The sequence below is a fragment of the Acomys minous genome, assembly GCF_964271855.1.
Source record: "Acomys minous genome assembly, chromosome: 14".
Lineage (NCBI taxonomy): Eukaryota > Metazoa > Chordata > Mammalia > Rodentia > Muridae > Acomys > Acomys minous.
Window position 1 is genome coordinate 58,277,901 of NC_140496.1, and position 22,539 is coordinate 58,300,439.

At 48.7% G+C, this 22,539-nt stretch overlaps 1 protein-coding gene across 2 annotated transcripts in view; it reads right to left on the reverse strand.

Moving 5' to 3' along the window:
• Nucleotides 1-3,966: 3,966 nt before the first annotated feature.
• Nucleotides 3,967-22,539, reverse strand: part of PTGFRN (prostaglandin F2 receptor inhibitor) — a 74,314-nt gene continuing 55,741 nt past the window's right edge. The window contains exons 6-10 of one of the 2 annotated variants that reach the window (XM_084757199.1): nucleotides 20,887-21,306; nucleotides 14,607-14,714; nucleotides 9,242-9,547; nucleotides 7,104-7,216; nucleotides 3,967-6,929 (exon numbers count right to left, since the gene is read on the reverse strand). In XM_084757199.1, coding sequence (XP_084613325.1) covers nucleotides 6,888-6,929; nucleotides 7,104-7,216; nucleotides 9,242-9,547; nucleotides 14,607-14,714; nucleotides 20,887-21,306 — 989 coding nt within the window. In that variant the 3' untranslated portion in view covers nucleotides 3,967-6,887. Of the gene's footprint in view, nucleotides 7,217-9,241; nucleotides 9,548-14,606; nucleotides 14,715-20,886; nucleotides 21,307-22,539 lie in introns of both variants that reach the window. The other variant, XM_084757198.1, reaches the window with a different exon arrangement.

The window sequence follows — 22,539 nt, forward strand, 5'->3', positions numbered from 1 at the left end:
CTGCCGGTGGAATTTTAGGTTGCTTCTACCTCTTGGCTACTCTGACTTATAACGAACATATGTATCTCTCTTGGAGATTGTGCTTTAAGAAGACATTTTCTTTGGGACATATTCCCAGAAGTGGGATTGCTAAATCATCTGGCAGAACTACTTTTCATCTCTTTAAGAACCTCCATACTATTTTGCATAATTGCTGTACTTTACATCCACAGCAACACTGCTTATTCCAAAAGTTCTTGCTTTTTTTTTTCCTCCTTCTTCCCAAGACAGAGTTTCTCTGTGTAGCCTTGGCTGTCCCACACTCACTTTGTAGACCAGGCTGGCCTCGAATTTACAGTGATCAGCATGTCTCTTCCTCCCTGAGTGCTGGGATTAAAGGTGTGCACCACCATGCCCAGCTTTCTTGCATTTTAAAAAAGATTTTTTCACTTACCTGCTGTGTGTGTGTGTGTGTGTGTGTGTGTGTGTGTGTGTGTGTACATGCACATGTCTTGTGCCACACGTGTGAGTGCTCCTAAAGGCCAGAAGAGGGCATTGGATCCCCTGGAGCTGGAGTTACAGGCAGCTGTAAGGCATCCAATGTGGGTGTTGGACACTGTGGGTTCTCTGTGAGAACAGCAAGTGACCTTAACCACTGAGCCACCCTTAGCCTTAGCTGCATTCCTGCACATGAATAGCACCAGGCATTGTGTTCCTAATGCATGTCAAATGAAGTCTCCCGGTGGCTTGGACTTGCATTTCTCTTATGGACAGTGATACTGGACATCTTATTTGTATGTATTCTTTACGAAGTCTTCTATGCTAGTCCTTTCCCATTTTTTTGTTTTTTGTTTTGTTTTTGTTTTATAACCAAATTTCTTACAGTCTGGGTATTAACTTGTATCACATATATGCTTTGAAAATATTGTCTCCTTTTCACTGTCATTTTGTTTGACACAAGAATATTTTAGAGTTTGATTTGGGTTCACCTTCTTATTTTTGATTTTGCTACTTATGTTTTTGGTGTCATACTCAAGAAGTAATGATCAAATGCCGAGTTATGAGTATTGCCCCCACATTTTCTCCTGGGACTTTTATAGCTTTCATCTTACATCTGGGATTTCTGCCCATCTGAGACCATGTCTGTATATGACGCGAGGTGCCACTTTATTCTCATCATATGGGTACCCAGTCTTATCCACATGCTTCCGATGACACTCCGACCTTGAGATTCCATTCCTTCACCAACCACCACAGGACTCAGGGTGACCACAGTAACCAGTGCTGCTGGCCCAATAGGTTTGAGACTGCACAGAACTGGGGGGACTCTGGTGAGCAGGGCCTCGGCCTGCCCCACACTCCATGCAGTAAACTCATGTTCCCCATGCTGCTTTCCTTTCAGACTCGATTTGCTTGTTTGTCTGAGACAGGGTTTCTCTGTGTAGCCTTGGCTGTCCTAGACGAGCTTTGTAGACCAGGCTGGCCTCAAACTCAACAGAAATCTGCCTGCCTCTGCCTCCCCCAGTGCTGGAATTACAGGCACAAGCCACCACACCCCTCTTCCTAATTTCTCATAGGGTTGGCCAGATATAGCAAAGAACATGGTGCTAAGGGCAGTTCAGGGCCACTCCATTTTCTCTCATGTGCCCAGGCCCACCCTCCTCCTGCCTTACTCCAAACTTAAGTCCAGAGAGGTGGGGATGGTCTGTGTCGCAAATAGGTTCAAATGATTGTGCCTAGCCACCCTGAAGCCTGTGCTCTCTGTGGGCAAACACGTGACAGAATCTCGCCCATTTTGTACACTTTCTTCTCCCTGATGTGGTTGTTGTCCCACGTGGGCTCCACAGTGGTGCGTGTATCCCTCCATATGCCATCTGTGAGTACAACTATCGTCTCGGCTGCTGGTGTGGCGGTGCTGCCACACCCAAAGTCCCTTGAACACTGGCCTATGGTTCCAGGAGGCAGAGCAGCTGTCATTCAAGAACCTGTCCTCGGAGTGACCTGAAGATAAAACTGCATTGATATGGTGACTGTCCCAGCGGAGGGCACATCCCAAGAGTTCCAGAGTGGGACCAGGTGCTGGGCCGTAGCAGCGAATGCTTCAATCCTCATGGTTCTACCAGGCTATCAGAACATTTGCCAGGCAGCCTCTTAGACCCAAGGGATGATTCCCTGGAGCCCGGAAAAGTACAAGTTAGACAGATAGAAAGACTTCTGCAAGCAACCAGTGCAAGGAGGGCCCTGGAGCAGGCCTGTGGCAGGCAGCCAGCCTCAGCAGTACCTGGGCACATGGTCGGTGTGTGAGAAAGTCTGTTTTGCTTTTGGTGTTGAGAAAGGAACAGTAACAGTAGAGGGTGCCCGCGTCCATGTATGGACTTGAGGGAATGTAACGAGGGGCCATCTTGATAGCCCACTGTTTACCTGAAGACTGGGATACACACTCCATCTGAATAAGCCACACAACATGGCTGCTAAATGGGACACAGAGATACAGGGTACAAAGCAAAGCCGGGACGAGTGAGCGTCAGTCCGGGAGGCGGGCTGCAGGTGTCTGCAGAGCTGCCGCAATGCAGGAGGAGCTGCTGGTACCCGCTCCTGCCCGTGTCTGCTGGTGGACAGTGGGGTTGTTATGTAGCAGGATTGCAACTGGCGCCTTCCAGGGTTGGACTCCAAACTGCACTGTGAGTCAGAAAAACCACCTGTTCTGGTCTCAGCCTGGTCACAGGACTTGGGCGTGTGTTTCCTCATCTGCAGACAGGAATGGTTTTCAACTTCTCGTTCCTGAAAGGAAACCTCTAAAGGTCGTGGGAATTCAGCAAGGGACCGAGAGGACCCTGAGCCGACAGAATCCTAGCCTCTGCCTTTCTGCTTGCTGGGAACCTTATTGTGGATGTGATGGCTGCTCCTGGCTGGCAACTTGACTCCATAAACCCAAGCATCTGGTCACACCTGTGGAGGACTGTTCTCACAATTAAATCCCTTAACACGGGAAGAACCCACTTTTAGTCTGGATCACTTAGGTGGGCCACAACTTCTGGTGGCAGCCTATATGGAGGACACGGGACGGAAGCTTGTTCTTGCTGCTAAGTCCACTCCTTCACTGGCACTAGGGCCCACCTCTCTGGGATTTCATCATATTCCGGTGCCCAGGTGTGGTACCCAGCCTTGGGAACTGAACAGCTGCCAGATGTTTAGGCCTTCTGTTTGTAGCCAGCCATTGTTGGACTAGCTGCACCACAACCTCTAAGTCATTCTAATAAATTCCACATATATAAAAATAAAATACATAATATATATATGTTTATTCTGTAAGTTCTGCTCCTCTAGAGAGCCCTAATGGACTCTATAAAATGTAGGTCAAATTCTACAACTGTGTGCGTGCGTGCATGTACACATGTGAGCCAGAACAAGTCCTACTGTTGTTGACCTTTTTACTGGATAGGAATCTACCTGTCCCTATCACTTCCTAAGTCCTGGGGTTCTAAGTGCATGCCACACCAGGCCCTGCCCAGCGTGTGTGTGTGTGTGTGTGTGTGTGTATGTGTGTATGAGTGTTTGTGTGTGTGTGTGTGTATATGTGTGGTTTGCCTGCATGTCTGTATGTGCACCACATCCGTGCCTAGTGCAGAAAGACGTCTGAATAGGGCAATGAATCCCCCAGAACTAGAGTTATGGGTGGTTATAAGCCACCACGTGGACAGTAGGGATTGAACTGGGGTCCTCTGCAAGAGCAACCGGTGCTTTTAACCACTGAGCCATTTCTCGAAGCCCACTCACCCCCATCTTAAAAAAAAAAAAGGGGGTTGAGGTGAGTGTGGCCAGGTTCCTCTGCTTGCAAGGCAAGGCCTTCACTGACTGGACCACCTCTCTGGCCTGACCTTACAAGCTCCGCAGGAACTGACGTGGAACTGGAATTAGCCACAGTCCCTCCTGCCGGTGAGAGGGGAGGCCCACGGAGCCAATATCAACTTCCTCACACAACTTCAATTTAAATTAAACTTCCTTTAATGAAATTAAAAAAACAAAACCAATGGTGCATTGCATAATATTTGTGGCCACAGTATAAAACAACACAATTAGTTTGTATAACACTGGATATGGACAAAAATACACAAGACCCTTTCTTCGTCTACAGAAAACTCTGCAGATCCTTGTGTTATACCCTAGAAAAGAAACCCAACCTTGTTCTCCTAGTGATCTGCACAGATGTGCGTCACACAGCGGAGGAGAACTTAACCTGAACCCCAGTTCCCTTCTTCCTCTGTTGTCATCAGTGAAACTTAAAAAAAAAAAAAAAGAATATTCCCCCCCGAAAGTAGCGAGTTGTGTAGTATTGCTTACTATTCCTGCTCCGAAGGCGCAGTCTTTGGCTCATGGACGCCCTAACAAAATCATGGCTGCAGGCGGCCTGCAAAGCAGGAGGCAAAAGCCACCAGAGAAACAGACAAGGTCCGGGCAGGAGGGGGCCGTGTGACTTGGAGAAGAAAGACACACACATCGGGACGTTTCTAACTGAGGACTTAACCCGGCTGGTGAGTCAGCGTGCCAGCGTATCCCATGCATGAAAAAATCTGAAAAGTTGTTAAAAAGCCAGAGTTTGCATTTTTCTTATTTCTTTTTTTTTTAAAAAGTGAATTGTGTGTGTGTAAACATCATAAAGTAAACAATTTAAAGTAATTTCGAGGCTTCGATCTGAACATAGCTTAGGCTCTTTTGGGGTGCGGGGGGGGGCTGGGGGAGGAGATTTTTGAGATTAGGAAAAAAAACTCAACCTTCTATAAAGTTTCTCTTTAAGAAGTGCAATCTCATATGCCAAGGCCGGCTTCGGCCTCTCCCTCCCTCCCTCGGGTGCTGCAGGGCGGGAGCAGCAGGAAGAGCACTTCATGGGAACCCTATTTGGTACATCAAGAGTGTTTGACCACACTTAAAGAGGCGCACACCCCCGAATGTCATTATTCTCAAAAGAAGCTAGGGCCTGGGGCTTCCGGGCCCCCTCTTAGTCCTGGGCCTCAACAACTCAGGCTCAGATCTCAACATCAGTTGAAAGGTGGGCCTGAGCCCTCATCTCTGTCACCATCGAGTGCCTGGTCAAACCGTCTGTGGCTTCATGTCCACCTAGGGCCTGCCTCATCCAAGTCCCTTTCTCTCTCCTCCTAAGGAGAACTGAACCCCATCAAACTTGATCATTAGCAACTGAAAGGGCTCAGAGGCTGCTTCTACCTCTAACTCCTGTTTGTACAGTCACCTGTGCCCCACCTAGGAGCTAGCAATAAGGAAGTGACATGTAGAAGCACCCATATCTGCTGACGCCTCTCCTCTTCCTCCGGCCTCTCTTGCCTAGGTGGGGTGCACCTGCTGTTCCCCTCTTCCTGCTACCAACTCTACACCTGGACCCCACCTGGGCTGGAGCCACTGGCTCAGAATCTCATCCCAGGAGCAGTGCTGAGGTGGCAAAAGAAGCCCAGGAAACAGAATACAAAGGCCACCATGGGCCATGCGGAGGGCAGGTGGGGGGGAGGGGGTGCTCAGCTCGTCCCAGCCCATCGTGACAAAGAGCCGCACAGGAACGGCCATACTTTTGTATTAACTTTATTGCTCAAGACAAAGGGCTCTTCCCCCGCCCACTTTGGAAGACAACAGTGTTAAATCCTTCAGAGCCAGGGGCAGAGTAAGGGTAAGGGGTTGGTGAGCTCGGCACCCCGGGGAGGCCTGTGGAAAGTCATCTAAGGCTGGGTGAGAGACTTGGGGTGGCTGAAGACCTGACCGAGCAGACCCTGGGGCCCTGGAAGGTGTGTCTGTCCACTGTCTTGTTCCTGCTGGGCCCTGCCAGGCAGAGTCAAGCTTATTTTACAGGCCATTCACATAACAGTAAATTGCTGGGTTCCCCTCTGTTTCTAATAGGAAAGCAAACGTCCACAAAGTATACCCCTCTTCGCTGCCCCCTGCGGGGATCTTAAAACGACTTCAAGGACTGAAAAGGTCATGGAAAAAAACACACACATTTGCTCTAGGCAATTTCGGATTCCTTGAAGCCAGTCAGTCTTGCAGGCAGCAACCTGCCTTTGTGTGAGGAAGCTCAGTGCGGCCCATCGGTGGGTGGCATCCCGAGCAGGTCCTGTGGCAACCAGGGACAGTGCCTCTTGTGAAGGGAACAGGGCACCTGGTTCAGCTGCCCTCTGCTCCTACTCTCCCTGTGGTCCCTGGAGCGCAGCGGCCTCAGAACTACCAGAGAGAGCGGGCATCTATTCCTTTCCTTGCCCCCAGTGTCCTTTTCTTTGCAGACCTTCTGCCCTGGACAGAGGTGGCGGTTGTTTTTGTTTTTGTTTTTTCATACACATTCTTAAGGCTAAGGTGGCGAGATAAGGTGCTTGGTGGAAAGCCAAACTCTAGATTCCGGGCTGCCGGTTTCCTCACTCTCACAGAAACAATCCCCAAAACAGAAAAAGGTAGAGAAGAAGGGAAAAGAAAAGGCATATGGGTCAGGAAGTTATAGACCAAGTTTAGGTTCCATTTTGTTTAAATTCCTGAAAATGGGGGATGGGCAGGGTAGTCAAAGCCACAGCTTGCCTTGGCACAGGTCTGTGGTAGCTCTGGCCCAGGGTGGTGGGCCACGTGCTCGCCACGTGCTGGCCCCCTTGTGGATGCTGGCTCTCAGGTGGGCAGGTACCTTCTCACTCATGGCGACTAACACTGAATGCCTTCACCCTTCCTCAGCACAGTCCCTCAAATCAAAAGCGATCAACACACACAGATCATAGGATCGATAAGCCGCTAGGAGAAAACTAATTAGACCAGGGTTAACCATTAAAAAAAAAAGCTGCAGCTGGGGACACACACACTCGATTGTTACAAATCAGAAAGTGCCGTGGGAAGAAGAGCCGTGTGCTGGTAAACATGTCCGTCTGCGCTCACAACTTGACATGCAGAGAAGAGAGAGCGCCGAGTCCCACCTGAGATTAGAGAGGACTGGTTTTAGTGTAACACACTTTGTTTTTAAAAAAAATCTCACTGTCCTCTTCTCACCCCCACCACTCCTACAGCGGTCCTCCGTGCTGTCCTGTCTCCACTGCTTAGTCCATCTCCATGGACATGAGCCTGCGCCGCTCCCTGCGAGTCTCCCGCACCTCTTTCTTACAGCACCAATGGGAACTGCAGTACCCGATGAGGCAGGACAGGAGCCCGATGACTGTGGACAGGCCCACGCCGATCAGGAGCGGGTACTTGAAGGCGTTCAGCACTGGGAAGGAGAGAGAAAGTGGAAGGGTTAGTGCTGAGGGGGCGGGGGAGGGTGCTAGGGAGCATGCGCTCATTCCCTCCCCGCCCCCCCCGCCCCCCCCCCCATCCCGTCTCTGTGGAGATCAGAACTCATAAATCCCATATCCTGCACCTGGCATGCGATTCAGACAGGAGCAGCCCAGCTCCGCTTTAGAAATGAGCAAATGTCCTCTACTCAGTTCTGAGGAGCTGGGCACATGGGGGTGGGACGGGGGATGGGGGTGGGGGAGCCCGCAGTAAGGAGATTTTACTTGATGCCTTTGAATGTCAACTTCTTTTTAGGGTTTTGGCAGGAGATTGATTTTTAAAAGTCAGTATAAGGGCACCACACATTGAACAGCAGATGCATCCTTAAAAAAAAAACTTGAATAAATCAATTTCTATGCATCAAATAACTGAAGTGTACTAAAGGCGCTATTTTAAGTAACACTATAGTAAATTATCGAGCAAAGTGAATAATCACTCCCCTACTTGTTTGGTAAATCTGGGTTTTCATATGGAGCTACTTCCAGCAGTGTTTAAGATGAAAACAGGGCAGAGATGACAGAAGCTTAGATCCCACACTAGGAGAGCCATCCCCCACTCCTCACTCCCCCAGCCCCCTCCACCCCCACCCCCCCACCCCCCCACCCCCACCCTCCCAAGCACCAGCACTTTGGATAGATGCCTGCCTCTGGCGGGGTCCTTAATGTTTGGGATGATCTAATTTTCCCAGCAGCCCCATAGCAGACACTGTCCAATGGTTTTCAGGAGGTGGGCCAAAGAGTATTGTGGGTCTCTGTCCTCCAAGCGGGGAGGGCATGGCTGTAGCCTTCTTCCAGGGGGACTGGCAGGCTTACTAACATTCCCTTTGGGGGGGAGGGTGGAGAATGGCTCACGAAGCCTCTCCCCTCTACTGGGATATGTGCGTGGTTAGTAATTACAGGGTGTGTGTGTGTGTGTGTGTGTGTGTGTGTGTGTGTGTGTGTGTGTGTGTGTTGGGGGTGAGCCTTCTCCAGTGGTATAGCTGCCTGTATGTCGCCTACACTCCTGTAACACTAATAAAGTCACTGGGTCACCAGACTGGACTTGGGTGAAACTGTTTCTCTGGCCAATCACTGTCCTTTTTGTACTTGTAAGCAGACTCCCTGGGGGAAAGTCAACAACACAAAGACTAAGTGAGGAGGGGCTGGAGTCCTAAGGCCTTTCTCCTCAGACCGATTAGCCACTAGGAAAATGCGCTCTTGGTCAAAGCGTCTCTTTGACCAAGAGAAGCATCTGGAATTAGTTCTCTCCATGGAACTGTCCCAAATGGCCTAACACTCTGAAGCTTTCACAGGGCAGATGTGTTTCCTGAGACTAAAGGGAGAAGCGCTCAGCTTCGGATGCTCAGGGCAGCGGTCTGGCTGGGGTGGTCTCCTTAGGTGTGGGTTGGGATGGGGTTGGTGTAGGTGGGTAAAGCTAAGAGACACTTTGCCATCTTAGGGTTCTGAGAGGTCCACTCTGTGGTAGTGGCTCTGGGGGACCACTCCTTTTCTAAGAAGTAAAACAGTAAGTGATGGGGGGTAGAGGTGGGAAAATCAGGATTTTGAGGCCAGCCGTGGGCTAGACAGTGAATTCGAAGCAAGCCTGGGCCACCTGAGACCACACTGCAAAGACAAAAACCAAAGAAAGCCAGCAGGGGGACATGATCAGCCAGTCTTCAATCTACACCCTCACCTGGCGGCCTCCCTGCCCCCGCATGGCAGAAGCCAAGGCGAACTTAGGATGCAGTGAAGCGGGTTTTCACAGACGCACAGAAGAGCCAAGGCTCCTCCTCAAAGCCCTTTCCCAGTGGTGTCACCTGGCCAGGACTGCAAAGCTAGCAACCTGCAAAAACTGCTTTGGCCCAAGCCAGGCCCTAGGGGAAAAAAAACACTCGGGATCAAACTATGAAGCCTGGATTTTATGGTGTGCAGCACAACACAGGAAGAGAGTAAACACTCTAGCCGCCCTGCCAGGAGCTCACCATCCATCTTCACAGTTATAAAGATGGGCCTGGAGTGGATCTCAGCTTCCCGCTGCCAGGAGCCTGTCGGTGACCGCACCCACGGAGTCACAGAACAGTAGTAGTTGCCGAAGTCCTGGTCCTCAGAACCGTGCACTTGCAGCAAGAATTCCAGCACGCTCACTCGCTCCAGGCTGACCGTGCTCTTCCAGTCCCTCTGGCCCGTAGTCACGACTCCCTTCCGGTCCAGGGAGGAGAGGAGGACGGGAGCCTTGTCCAAGCCAAACGAGTGTATGGCAAACCAGGACACATCGAAGGCCATGTCGTCTGTGGATTACCAAGCCAACGTGCTGAGGTTAGTGTGTGAGCAGAAGTGACGTACGCACTCCCACGTCTGCAACCCTTATTCCTGGACAGCTCTGTTCTATCTGAACCTCCAGGCAGCCTGTGATGACGGACTGTCACATCCACCCCTGGCAAGGTCACACAGCTGCAGGTGCTGTGCCCAGCCTGACCACCTCCACCCTAAGGAGCCACAGGAAGAATATTCGGGGCCATAAACAGCCCTGTGTGTGAAGCTCAAGCACGGTGTACAGGGGCCCTGAGCACTTCAACCAGAGGGACCAGAGACCGTACATAAAATGAACTGTACCGAACTGTTGTAGACAGTTTGGATTTTTATTGTTCACTGTGGTTTGTGTTGTTTTATTTATTTATTTTTCTTCCCCTTTGCAGAAGTATTTAAGTTAAAAAACAAGAACGGAAAAAAAAAATCAAGCTGAGAAAATTAAACGCAGTTAATAGTCCCAGAGAGTAAAGCTGGTGGATCATGAAGTATTCTGTGAAATTGAGGTTCTAACAGCCTCAAATGAATTAAGATGGGCTGAAGGAAAGGAAGATGGCAAAGGATTAATTCAGACAAAGTGGAAACTGAGGCCACATGCTAATCCCAGACCACCCCATCTTGACTGTACTGACCAACACTGCTGGTAAAATGTAAGATTTATCCAGGAGGCACATGAGGACTGTGGATCAGAAACACAGTTGCATCTCAAGCCTGCCTGACAAAATTCCCTTTTCTAAAAAACAAAACAAATCAACAACAAAAAAGCTAACCAACTAACCAACCAGCCAAACAAACAAAGAAACAGAAAAACAAAAAACCCTACCGAGGATTGAACCCAGGGCGCAGCTGGGCAAGTGCTTAGCAAGTGATCTGCTGGTAAGCGACAGCTCTGGCCTAGAACTTTTAAAATATCAGTGTTTGCTGAACAACAAAAAATAATACCATTCGTCCAGTGAGAGTATATTAATAACTTAAGGAAACACATCGTAAGGCAAAAGAGTGTTATCCAGACTCATGTGAGACAGAATGGAGCTGAAGTAAAAGTGGGCATTTCCAAACATGCCCAAACAGTAACCCCACTCCTCCCCCACCCACCCCTGGTGGCACTTGAACACATGAGTCTCAAGTGGGAACGGAGCAAGTGCTGTGACCTGCCTCACTCCTCCTCCGTGCCAGGGCACAGTGGGCTTTGCTTCCCAGGTAGCTCTGCTGTCATATGCAAGCCTAGAGTGGCTACCCATGACAAGGCATAGAGGTATTCCCCATTACTTCATTCCCCGCTGTGCATCATGGGATGCTAGGGTGGGCTAACCTGGGCTAGAATACCAGTACCACATGACCTAGAAAAGCCATGTTAGTTTACTGCAACTTAAGTTTCCTCGTTGGCAAAATGTAATTAACAGTGGTCTGGAGAGACGGCTCAGTGGTTATGAGCACTTATTGCTCTTACTGCAGAGGACCCAGCATCCATGTCAAGTGGCTCCCAACTGCTTATAAATCCAGGTCCAAGGGATCTGACACCCTTTTCTGGCCTCCACAGACAGACAGACAGACAGACAGACAGACAGACAGACACACACACACACACACACACACACACACACACACACCGATAAAATAAGAAAATGCAACTAACAGTATGGGCCAGTACGGCCAAGAACCATCTATGCCTGGTTCAAGTGCTTACTAAAAGTGACTGCCCTCACCTCAACACATGGCGGGATGTAGATGCTACTAGAAGGAAGGACCTGACTGCCTGCTGGCAAGGCTGCTTTGCTGAGCCACCTCACCCCATCACACACACTCGCATAGGTGCCAGATGCTGCGGCTCTCAAATGGTGCCTTCTCCAGACCGCTGAAGCCACCACACCTGCTAGAAGTGCCTTGTGGAGGCGTCAGAACACCCTTAACGTCCAGCCTCTCCGCCTCCAGACAATGACTGGACAGGAATAGGACAGGCAAGCCCCTTGGCTACCCTCAGCGCCAGGTGCTAAGAGCATGCTCACTGGGTTCCATTCCTTTGCTCCCTCACAGCACCCTCTGGAGAGCCTCCCCCGCACCCTGGTGACTCACAGCCTCTGCTCTGCTTCAGAGCTGGACCGTGGTGCCACCCACCTGCCGTGACACAGGCGTGCCTTGACTCTCAGCCCACTTATGCAACTTTCCCACAGAGAATTCCTCTCAGAGCCCATAGGATGAATGAAAACATGAAGCAGGGAGGGGGGGGGAGAATCACAATCTGTGTTTAATTATTCAGATTCTTCCACCCACTCAGACCAAGAGTGCAAAGTTCTGGAAAGTTGTGATTCACAAGACACCAGCTACCTATCGCTTCTGCAATTACATCCGAGAGAAGAGTTTTACATGAAAGGCACAACTGGCAACCTATTAATTTGCTGAGAAAGAGCATTTGGAGGGCTTATTTCTGTATGGATTATATATGAGCTTTAAAACAGCACCGCTCTAGGCTCTTTTAAAGGAGCTTTGCTTGCCTTTCCCTGGCAGCTTTTTCTAGTTTTACCTCCATTTCCACTTTCAAAAGTACCTCTCGGTCTCTATGTTTCCTGGCTTCAGTGAAGAGCCAGGCTTCTCAAGCCAGGAAGCATGCACGTGCACATGCGTGTGTGTGTGTGTGTGTGTGTGTGTGTGTGTGTGTCTGTGTCTGTGTCTGTGTGTGTCTGTGTGTTGGGGAGAGTCCTTTCTTTTCCTTTCCCTCTATCTTCTACAAACTCCTTTCTCCTACCTATAAAGCTCATCTGAACTTGAGAGCCCATGTTGATATCATCAGAAAGCCATGCCTGAGGGTCAAATGGAGCCCACTTTGTTCTGATAAACAGAGTTTCCTGGTCCTCAGCCATGCTTATTTGTTCATATTGTCACCCACTGCTGCTTCCCTGTGTCTGAGGCAGAGTTGAGCTGCCCAGACCATCTGGCCCACAGAGCCAAAACTACTTCCTACTGTGTCCCTCATAGGAAACATGTGTAGATCCTGAGCTTGAAGCCACATGAACCTTTGTTTAAAAAAAAAAAAAAGCTAGGCATCTGCCCTGCTCCTAGTTTGCTCCTAGAAGGTGGTGAGGCTGCAATGGCCTCACCATCCCTGAATATTAGCACTGCCCCTTCACACAGAACAAAAGCCACCTGCCTGTCCCCAGGGTCATACATCCAGAAACACGTGGGAACTCACAGAATTTAGCTGACTTTGTGCATGACGTTGACAGGAATGGGGTGGGGTGGGGTGGGGCAGTGTCAGGGTCACAGTGGGTGGAAGGGAGAAGGGCAGGCCTCAGCAAGCTAGGCTCTTCACAGAATCTTTGGGAGAGGCAAAGGTGGGTACAGTTCTGCTCAGCAACAGGGACAACACCTTAATGCTTTTAATGTCCCTTCGTGACCAGAGGAACCAATAAGAGTCGGATGTCACCTGGTTGTTGAACACACCAAGCAGAAAATTGCATGAGGGATGGGCCCACAGTTCTGAGGCATCTGTTGGTAAGGCTAAGCTTTTCTGTAAAGATTTGTAGAGCTGGGAACGTGGCTTGGAAAGGCCTAGCATTCACAAGTTTCCATCTGCAGTACAATGGGGGAAAGGTTTTACAAAGCTATTCTAAAAGTCGTAAATGCCGTCACTTTCACTCTTCACGGGTGCAAGCTCCCGTCTACAGAAGGAGCAGAGAAACAAAGTATAACACAAAGAAGGAGAAAGAAGAATCTGTGAGTGGGTTTCTAACCAGGCCACAACAAGACAGGAAGACATCTATGGATTACTGTGAAAAGGGTTTTCAAATCTCACAGCAGACACATGGCCTCACAGAGCCAAGCCAGTACCCAGCCAGGAAAAGCAGTGCACTGGCTAGATTTTGTCAACTTGACACAAGCTAGAGTTATCTGAAAGGAGGGAACCTCACTGAGAAAATACTTCTCTAAGATCTGGCTGTAAGGCATCTTCCTAATTAGTGATTGATGGGGGGGCCCAGCCTTGTAGTAAGAATTCTGGAATTTTGTTTTCCTTAAACACACACACAGAGAGAGAGAGAGAGAGAGAGAGAGAGAGAGAGAGAGAGAGAGAGAGAGAGAGAGAGAGAGGCAGGCAGGGATTATGTTTTCATCCTAACCCCATGAGTGGGGATACGCGGCTGCATGGTGCAGCAGACTATGGTTTACCTCGTGTTCTAGCAGAGGTGTGGTTTTGCCAGCTGCAGATTGTTTCTGCAATTGTGTGACATTTGGAATTCTGGAGGCTTTTCAGAGGATGTATAAATGCTAGAGCCCCAATAGGCGAGGCTGGCAGTTGCTGGTCATTCGTGGGGAGTGAGGGGTTGTTGGTTTTTGTTGGTTGCGAATGCTAAGTAGTCAAGTGCAAATAAAAAAATAAGAAATAAAAAATAAAAAAACAAGAGGAAATTAGTTATCCTGATGGCAAAGATCAAATTTGCCCCAAGGAACTTGATTCTCTTTATCAGCCGGATTTCTCACATCTGACTTCTTTATTCAGGGATCTCTTTTCTTTCCTCTCTACCCTTTGTTTTTGTTTTTGTTTTTGTTTTTGTTTTTCATCATCTTCTTCTTCTCTCCTATCTTAGGGGGTTGAAAGGGTGGAAGAAAAGGGGTGGAGAAGGGTAGAAGAAAGAAGATCCCACAAAATAGAAAATGCCAGTTACACAGCCTGTTGTCGGTGGTGCCATCCCTGGGCTGGTGGTCCTGGGTTCTATAAGAAAGCAGCTGAGTGAACCATGGTGGGGAGCAAGCCAGTCAGCAGTACCCTCCCACGGCCTGTGCATCAGCTCCTGCCTCCGGGTTCCTGTCCTGACTTCCTTCAGCGATGGACCACAATGCGGATGGGTAAGCCAGATAAACCCTTTCCTCCCCAACTTGCTTTTGGGTCATGGTGCTTCATGGCAGCAATAGAAACCCTGACTGAGACAAGTGGAGATCAAAAGACAGTGCAAACCCTAGTCCCTACTTCTAAGTGACACAGTGAGAAGGACAGGAGAAACATTTACAAAAAGCAAGTGGGGGAGGGGCCAGAAAGGAGGGAGGTACCTGGATCCAGCACAGCTGCTTCAACAGTGACAATACAGAACAACTTGATGAGATCTCCCCGGGTGACAGATGGCGTGTCTGAATGCACGGAGGCATTAAATACGGGACCTGGAAGACAGTGACATTTAAGTAATATTACTCTCTTTCATACAAGTTCAAATGCCATTCCTGAAACTCCAATAGCGTCTAAATGTGGTTCTCTTTTTCTGGGACTTGGTCTAGAACAATCATAACACAGGCATTCTAAGATCTCCCTCTCTATTCAGAGACACCTGCAACAGGCATATCTGCCTGAATTCAGACTTGACTGAATCCAAACTGAACTTTCTCTGCCTGACCACCACAGCTTCGTTTGAAGGATATGACCACCTTATCCCCCAGCTGGTAAGTTTGGCTTGGCTTCTGGTTCAGCAAAGTTCAAACTAGCCAAGGTGGTTTAGAGAGAGACCAGAGGGTCTGGAGCTGATCCACACGTGCTTTTGGTCACAGCTGGGTGAGCGGCCTCAGAATGTTCTGCAGTACTGATGGGGACAGAGCCCTGAGACCCCAGAGTTAAAGGGCTGAATTCCAGTAAGGATGGAGACCCATCAACAACGGCAATGTTGTTTACATGAAGTATGGTAGGGGCACTGAGAAAACGCCAGGATTTCGGGGGATTCTGAGGCAGCTTGGAGCGTCCTTTAAAAGACCACCCAAGTTGGGGGAGGCAGGGTGCATATGGTGGTGTTCTATAGTTTTGGGTCAATTTTGCTGTGAAACTAAAATTGGGTTATACATATATACACACAAATATCATACACATCATATATATGTACGTGTGTGTGTGTGTGTGTGTGAAAATCTAGTTTAAACTAGCATCAAACAAAACAGAACAACCTCCACTGAGATGGGCTCTGTCTCACACCCCTCTAAGAATACCAGCAGCCTAACGATGACTTTAAACTCGGCTTCCCTCTTAGGTAAGGGCATTTCATAGCTCAAGCCAAACTGCTCCCAATAGTTTAATGCTTACCCTTATTTTTCTAAAACCTGGGACTAGGGAAATGCTAAAGAACGCTCTAGACCATCAGTGTTTTGAGAGTCTACTGGGATGTTCAGGAAAGCAGAGCTAGGTGGCCTGGGAAGCTGAGCTAAGGCTTACTTGAGGAATAGAGACATTACTGTTTTCTTGTTCAGATTACCAGAAAGCAAAAATGTACCCCAAAGCATGTTTAAAAGCATCCATAAAAAGCTACTCCATCAGGAGAGTGTGCGAAAGGTCACACCTTCATGAGGCGATGAGCCGAAATGACTTTGGCTCTATTTTCACTTCAATTTGATGACTAATAATAAGTCATTAAATTGCTTTCCTAGCACTAAGGATATGAATAATTTGTGTAGTCCGAGGAGAACGGTAAAGAAAAGGCTGGTTATAGAAGGGGTGTCGGGGAGACCTGGGGACTTAGCTCTAGGGGTTGAGAGCATTGCAGTCCCAGGATAGGGGGGAGGATGAGGCAGAAGACAAGGGCATTGGCTCCTTCAGATGCCACAGCTCCCGCCCCAGCTCCTGCCCCAGCTCCCTTAGTCCTCAAACTCCGTCTGCTCCGCCCAGGACAGTGTGGAGGGGCGGGGCCAGCCTTACTGCTAAGAACCAGTTCTGTGGAGATAACCGGGAACGCCATTTCTGTCAGCTCAGGGTGGCAGTGGCCATGGTGAACAAGGGGATCATAATTTTCCCTTAGATTGAAAACTTCATTGTAATACACAACCCTGCTAAGGGCTCTGAAAGCACTCAGGCCCATTCTGAGAGAACCCCAAGTGACCAAACATTGAAACGCTCTACTGATTTATGTATTTTTCTTATTTGAGACAATGAAGAAAGACTTACCTAATTTGGACAAATGTCACTTTTCTTTATTATTTCCAAAGAAATACACAAATACCTTCTGGGTCACAAGTCAGAGCGCCCATTTCCCTACTGGTGGCTGCCGTGGGAACCAAGGGAGGGCTCGTGGGAGCTCTGTGCTCCGTCTGACAGTGCAGACAAGGCTGGGGAAGAAGGCCTTCATTGTGGCAAGCAATTCACAGCAGTGGCTTTCCTTCTCACGAAATCAATAGCTCAAATGTTAACATGGTCATTATCCCAGAATAATGGGATATTTAGAAATATTTTCATTATGGTCAGTTTCTGTGGCAATGCTGTTTTGTGAGGGGATTGTCTGGTTAACTTTGCAGACCACAGACTGTGACTTGGAACACGCAGTGGGCAGCCAGAGTCACTAGGGTCCCCAGATTCCTAGTGGGTTGAGAGTGTGGGGACCACTTAACTTTTAAATACAAACACTGACACAACCCTGCCCATCCTTACCCTAGAGGGAGGCTTTTAAGAGCAGCATTTCCCTGCAAGCAGGCTCTGCAGCCCGTCATGACTAAGTTATGCCACTCCACGCAGCCGCTGGGCTAGTGCCTACCTAGCATTTATTGTAACAGGAGAAGTGACTCTCTTACATTAAAGGGGAAATGGGTCATAAAATTATATGTACAGCCAAGATTTCAGTCCTGAAGATAACACCAAAGGAAGAGTTTTAGAAAGATGAACAACAGATTGAATGGGAGGCGTGGCTGCTCTGCTTTCTACTACTTGGCTCCATTTTAAATTTTTAATTAATTATTATTTTTTATCTTAAGTGTATGCCCGTTTGGCCCACATGTAGGTCTGGTGCAGCACATGTGTGTCTGGCTCTCATGGAAGCCAGAAAAGGGCTTCAGATCCCATGGGACCGGAGTTATAAACAATTATGAGCTGTGATGTGGTCCATCCCAGGCCCTCTGGAAGAATGCCCAGTGCTCCAAATTTCTATATTAAAAAGAAGGAGGGAAAAAAATGCTATTCTGTTAAAAGGCTGAATCTTGCTCATCATGCTTAAATCTCATTTCAGTCACTGAGTCAGCGAAAGCCATGACCTAGGAGATCCCCGTGGAAACTCGGGCCCCACTGACAACAAGCCAGGCTTGAGATCAGAACACAGAGCAGTTGGACCTGCAGAGGACTTCCTCCCGGATCTTAAGGAGGACTGCTGATGGGCGGGAAGTGAAGGCTCTTTGGGTTCCAGCCAGCTGTTTACTGGGGACGACGGTCTGGGGCTCTGGCATTGGGCTGGTCAGTCAGACGGCCGCTTCTAATTAAGGTGGGAACAGATAATTCCAGACAGAACACAGTCCTTAGACCATGCGTTCGACCTGGAAGTAAAGAGATGGCTAGGTGCCATGGTGCGGTTTAAGAGCTAAGAAACAGACCCAGGAGCCATCCCTAAGCCCTAACCCAGAAATACAAAGGATTTTACATGACAGAACGATTGTGACAGGGTACTTGATCCCATTGTGAACCCTGAGATTGTGAACTGTAAACACCTGTCTCTAGCTGTGTTGGTTCTCAGCCTTAGCACGCACCTGTAATCCTAGAGCTTTCTGTAAACAGGATTGAATAAGGTTAATTTATTTAAAGAATTAGGATTAAAGAATAGGAGGGACATTGAGTAGAAAGGCATTTAAGACAGTGTGGAGAAGGAGGGGCTTTTGGCCTTTTGGCTTTTGGCTTTTCCCTTCTGGGACATGAGCTGAGTAGGAAGGTCAGCTGGGCGCTTTCTCTGCCTCTCTGAGCTAGCAAGTTTTCACCCCAGCATCTGGCCCCTGAGTCTTCATTGGTAAAATCATACAACTGGGATCTTGTTTTTTTTTTTTAAAACAACAAGTGATCAAATAATAAGTGTAAAATAAGATGGAATTGACCATAGTAGATAGCAAGACAGATACATACAAAAAGGGACACAATGATGTAATCATCTCAACAAACACAAATGAAGGGGGAGGGGAAAGAAATCCATGATAAACACACACACACACACACACACACACACACACACACACACACACAACAGGAGCCAAGTACGGTGGCACAGGCCTTTAATCCCAGCGCTCCGGAGACAGGCAGGCGGACTCTGATTTAACTATAAGTAGATGTGAATTATTTCTTTTTAGAAAAATACATCAAATAACTATTTAAGTTAAATTAAAAATCAAATACTTTATTTTTAATTACGTGTGAGTACGTGCACATGACTGCAACTGCCCAGGAAGGTCAGAAAAGGGTATTGGTCCCTGGAGCTGGATTACAGGCGGGTGTGCGATGCTGGGAACCACACGTGGGTCCTCTGCAAAAGCAGCATATGCTATTAGCCACTGAGCCATCTCTCCATCCCCATCATGTGTTTGTTACACTGATTCAAGTAGTGACAAGACTTTTATGGACTGGCATTCTGTGTGGATTAGAAAGGACTGCTGGTCTAATATTCCAGGACGACAGTTCCTCACATGGGTCGTCTGAAGATGGGGATCTGAAACATTAAAAGCATCTTCCCACTGAAACACACACACAGATAGGTGTGCCAGAGCCTAGTGACACATGCACAGACAGGTGTGTCAGAGCCTGGTGACACATATACAGACAGGTATGCTAGAGCCTAGTGACACACACACAGACAGGTGTGTCAGAGCCTGATGACACACACGCAGACAGGTGTGTCAGAGCCTGGTGACACACATACAGACAGGTGTGTCAGAGCCTGGTGACACACATACAGACAGGGGTGTCAGAGCCTGGTGACACACATACAGATAGGTGTGCCAGAGCCCAGTGACACACAGATAGGTATGTCAGAGCCTTATGACACACACAAAGACAGGTGTACCAAAGCCTAGTGCCACAGAGATAGGTCTATCAGCCTAGTGATACATATACACAGACAGGTGTGGCAGAGCCTAGTGTCACACACAAAGACAGGTGTACCAAAGCGTAGTGACATACAGAAACAGGTGTGTAACAGCTTAGTGACACAGACAGATGTGTCAGATCCTAGTGACACACTTATCAACAGGTGGGTGAGAACATACATCTTGTAGGTACGCAGTCCACAAACGTAGGCCTTTCTGCCTTATAAAGAGAAATTCACGTATGAGTAGCCATAAGGGGCACCGACAATAAGTATCACAAGTAACCAGTCCTACCAAACCAAGCTGACAGATTCATAGCACCACAGCAACTATGGTGACACCCAACGACAGGATGTTTATCCAGACCCACAGTGAGGAGCAGAGCAAGGCTCAGGGTCATGCGCTGCATGCAAACAACACTACTGAGAGGTGGGGCCCAGAGCTGCACACTAACCACGCTCTTTCTTTTCACCTTGTTCCGTGAAGGATGAAGTGTGAGTTCTGGTCTTTTTTTTTTTTTTCTTTTAATAAAAACATCCATTTACAAAAAAGCCTTGTATGTGAGTGCTCATGACAGAACTCTAACAGCGGGGAACTGGACACGCCCTAGCTGTCCATCAGCTGATGCAGTGATAAACAAAGTGGGGCCTAAACAAGTAATGGGAGGGTACTCAGCCCCAAAATGAAAACCGTGCTGCAACACGGGTGACGTTTGAAAACCTTATGCTCAGCTAAATCAGCCAGACACAAAGGTGACATACATGTGATGTGCACAGTGCAGGAAAATCCATATATAGAGAAAGCAGCGTGGTTCCTGGGTGGGAGGCTGGGCACTGCTGGTCCCGGGTGGGTGGGAGGCTGGGCACTGCTGGTCCCGAGTGGGAGGCTGGGCACTGCTGGTCCCAGGTGGGAGGCTGGGCACTGCTGGTCCCAGGTGGGTGGGTGGCTGGGCACTGCTGGTACCAGGTGGGTGGGTGGCTGGGCACTGCTGGCTAAGGGCCTGCATTTCATTTGGGTGTCACAGAAATGGTCTAAAATTGACTATGGTGACTGACGGCGGCACAATCCTATGACTGTATGAAAAGCTACACAATACGGACTTAAACGGATAAACTAAGTGGTACATGAATTCTACTTCACAAGGTATTTGAAACGGTAAGGACAGGGGCTTGGGAGACAGCACAATATAAGAGAGGTTGTTGCCTAATGAGTGCCTGAGTTCAAATCCCCAGTGCCCATATAAAAAGCCTGTGTGTAGGGTGGTGCTGGTGGGGAGACAGATGGATCCTTGGGGTTTCTGGCCATCAGTGCCAGTGGGACACTGTCTCAAGGGAAGACAGCAGAACAACAGCAAGATACCCAACATCCTCCTCTGGCTTCTAAGCACTTGTGTGCACAGAAAGCACACGTACATACCACATACAAACGCCACTCACACATACACAGAAGTGAGCAGACGACAAGGGCCTTTGACTAAAGCGTCAGGCTCGTCTTCCAGCTCAGCGTACGACTTCTCGAGTTCTCTGCTCACCTGAGGTTTGGAAGTCAATCTCAATAGGATTGGAGAGGCTAGTTGCTGCCTCTCGCCACAAGCTGCCCCCAATCGGAGACCAGGCTGTCACCACGCAGCGGTACAGCCCCGCATCAGAGACCTGAGTCTGGTACATTCGGTATCGGAATTCGTCCTCTTGAACCTTCTCCAGCACGACGCCGTCTACTCGCGACGCGTCGGTCCAGTTCTCCAGCTTCACCACGGAATCCTGGTCCAGGGAGATGATGTACTTGGTTTCATTGGGACTGGAGAGGTCCCCGACAGGCTTCTCCGCCGTGATGAGGACCGAATAGCGTGGCGACTTAATATTCTTGGAAGACACTTTGCAAGTCATCTCGAATGTATTCCCCGCGGCAAAGAAAGGCTTTGGCTGCCGGGCCTTCACCACGAGCACGGAATCTGGAATGAAGAATCACAAGTCCGCCCGTTTTCAACGGATTTGGCTAAAATGGATATGTATCTGAAAATTGAAACGTCCGGGAAATAAGGGCTCATTTGCAATTTGCCACACGATAACAAGAAGGAAAATGTGGGCACTCCAAAAGGAACTAACGGCATCTGTGGAGAGGCTGGAAACTGTCACAAGGGGAAGCAGCAGTCAGAGGCAATCAGCGGTGTGATGGGCAGTGAAGGCGGGGACTGGTGGAACTGCAAATCCTCGAGATGTCTCACTGAGAGGACTCAGAGAGCTAACGCGCCTCTCAAGATTTAGTGAGGCAGGAAAGACAGGCTAAGCACACCACAGCCTTCTCTGCTGAGTGCTGGGAAAGCAGGCCTTCCTGAGCTAGCCTGTGTCGGGGCTTGGCTCTTCTCTGCCTAACTCTGTATCAATTATGGTTGATGTGATATATGACATATGATATGGTATAATATAATAAATGCAGCTGCACCTTCAGATACGGCCACTTCCACCTAGTTTACACTTTTAACCTTAGAGATGCGGTTTTAAGATTTTTGAGCCAATGTCCACGGCTACCCTACCAGTGGGTTTCCGTGTTCTTTTGGCTTCTTTGTCAAACACTGATCCCTAAGCATGTACATGTTAGGTTTCCTCAATCACACTGGCACAAAATCAGGCATGTGGAAGGTACCCAAATAGCTACTAAAGATAAAATGAATTATGCCCATTACGTTACAAAATCTTTTAATGCAATAATTAATCCAAAAATCTACCTAGTTAGGAATTTTATGTTGTGATTTGGGGAGTAAATTGGCCCATTCAACATATCAGCACAGCATGTGTGCTACACCGTCTTTGGGGAGATGGTTTCTGAGGGTCTGAGCCAGTCACTGCCACCTTCCTTCTTGATTCTCCTGTGAGTTTGGTCATCCACTCATGAATTAAACGTAATTACAGCCACTCTTCATATCCCAGGCGCTGGAATAAAGCGGGGAAGGTACAGGAGCCCTCACCTTATACCCCGGCAGAGGAGCAGAAGCAGAGAAAACATATAGTGCGGTTAGGTGTAAGAACTGCGAAATAACACCAGACAGAAAAGAGAAAGTGCAGGACTACACATAGGGGGAAGCGGGTGGGCAGAGTGGCCCAGGACGGTCCCACTAAGGAGGTGACAAAGCACCCAAGGGAGGTGGGAAAGCTTCCTAGGCAGAGCAGCTCAAGTGGAGTGTGCA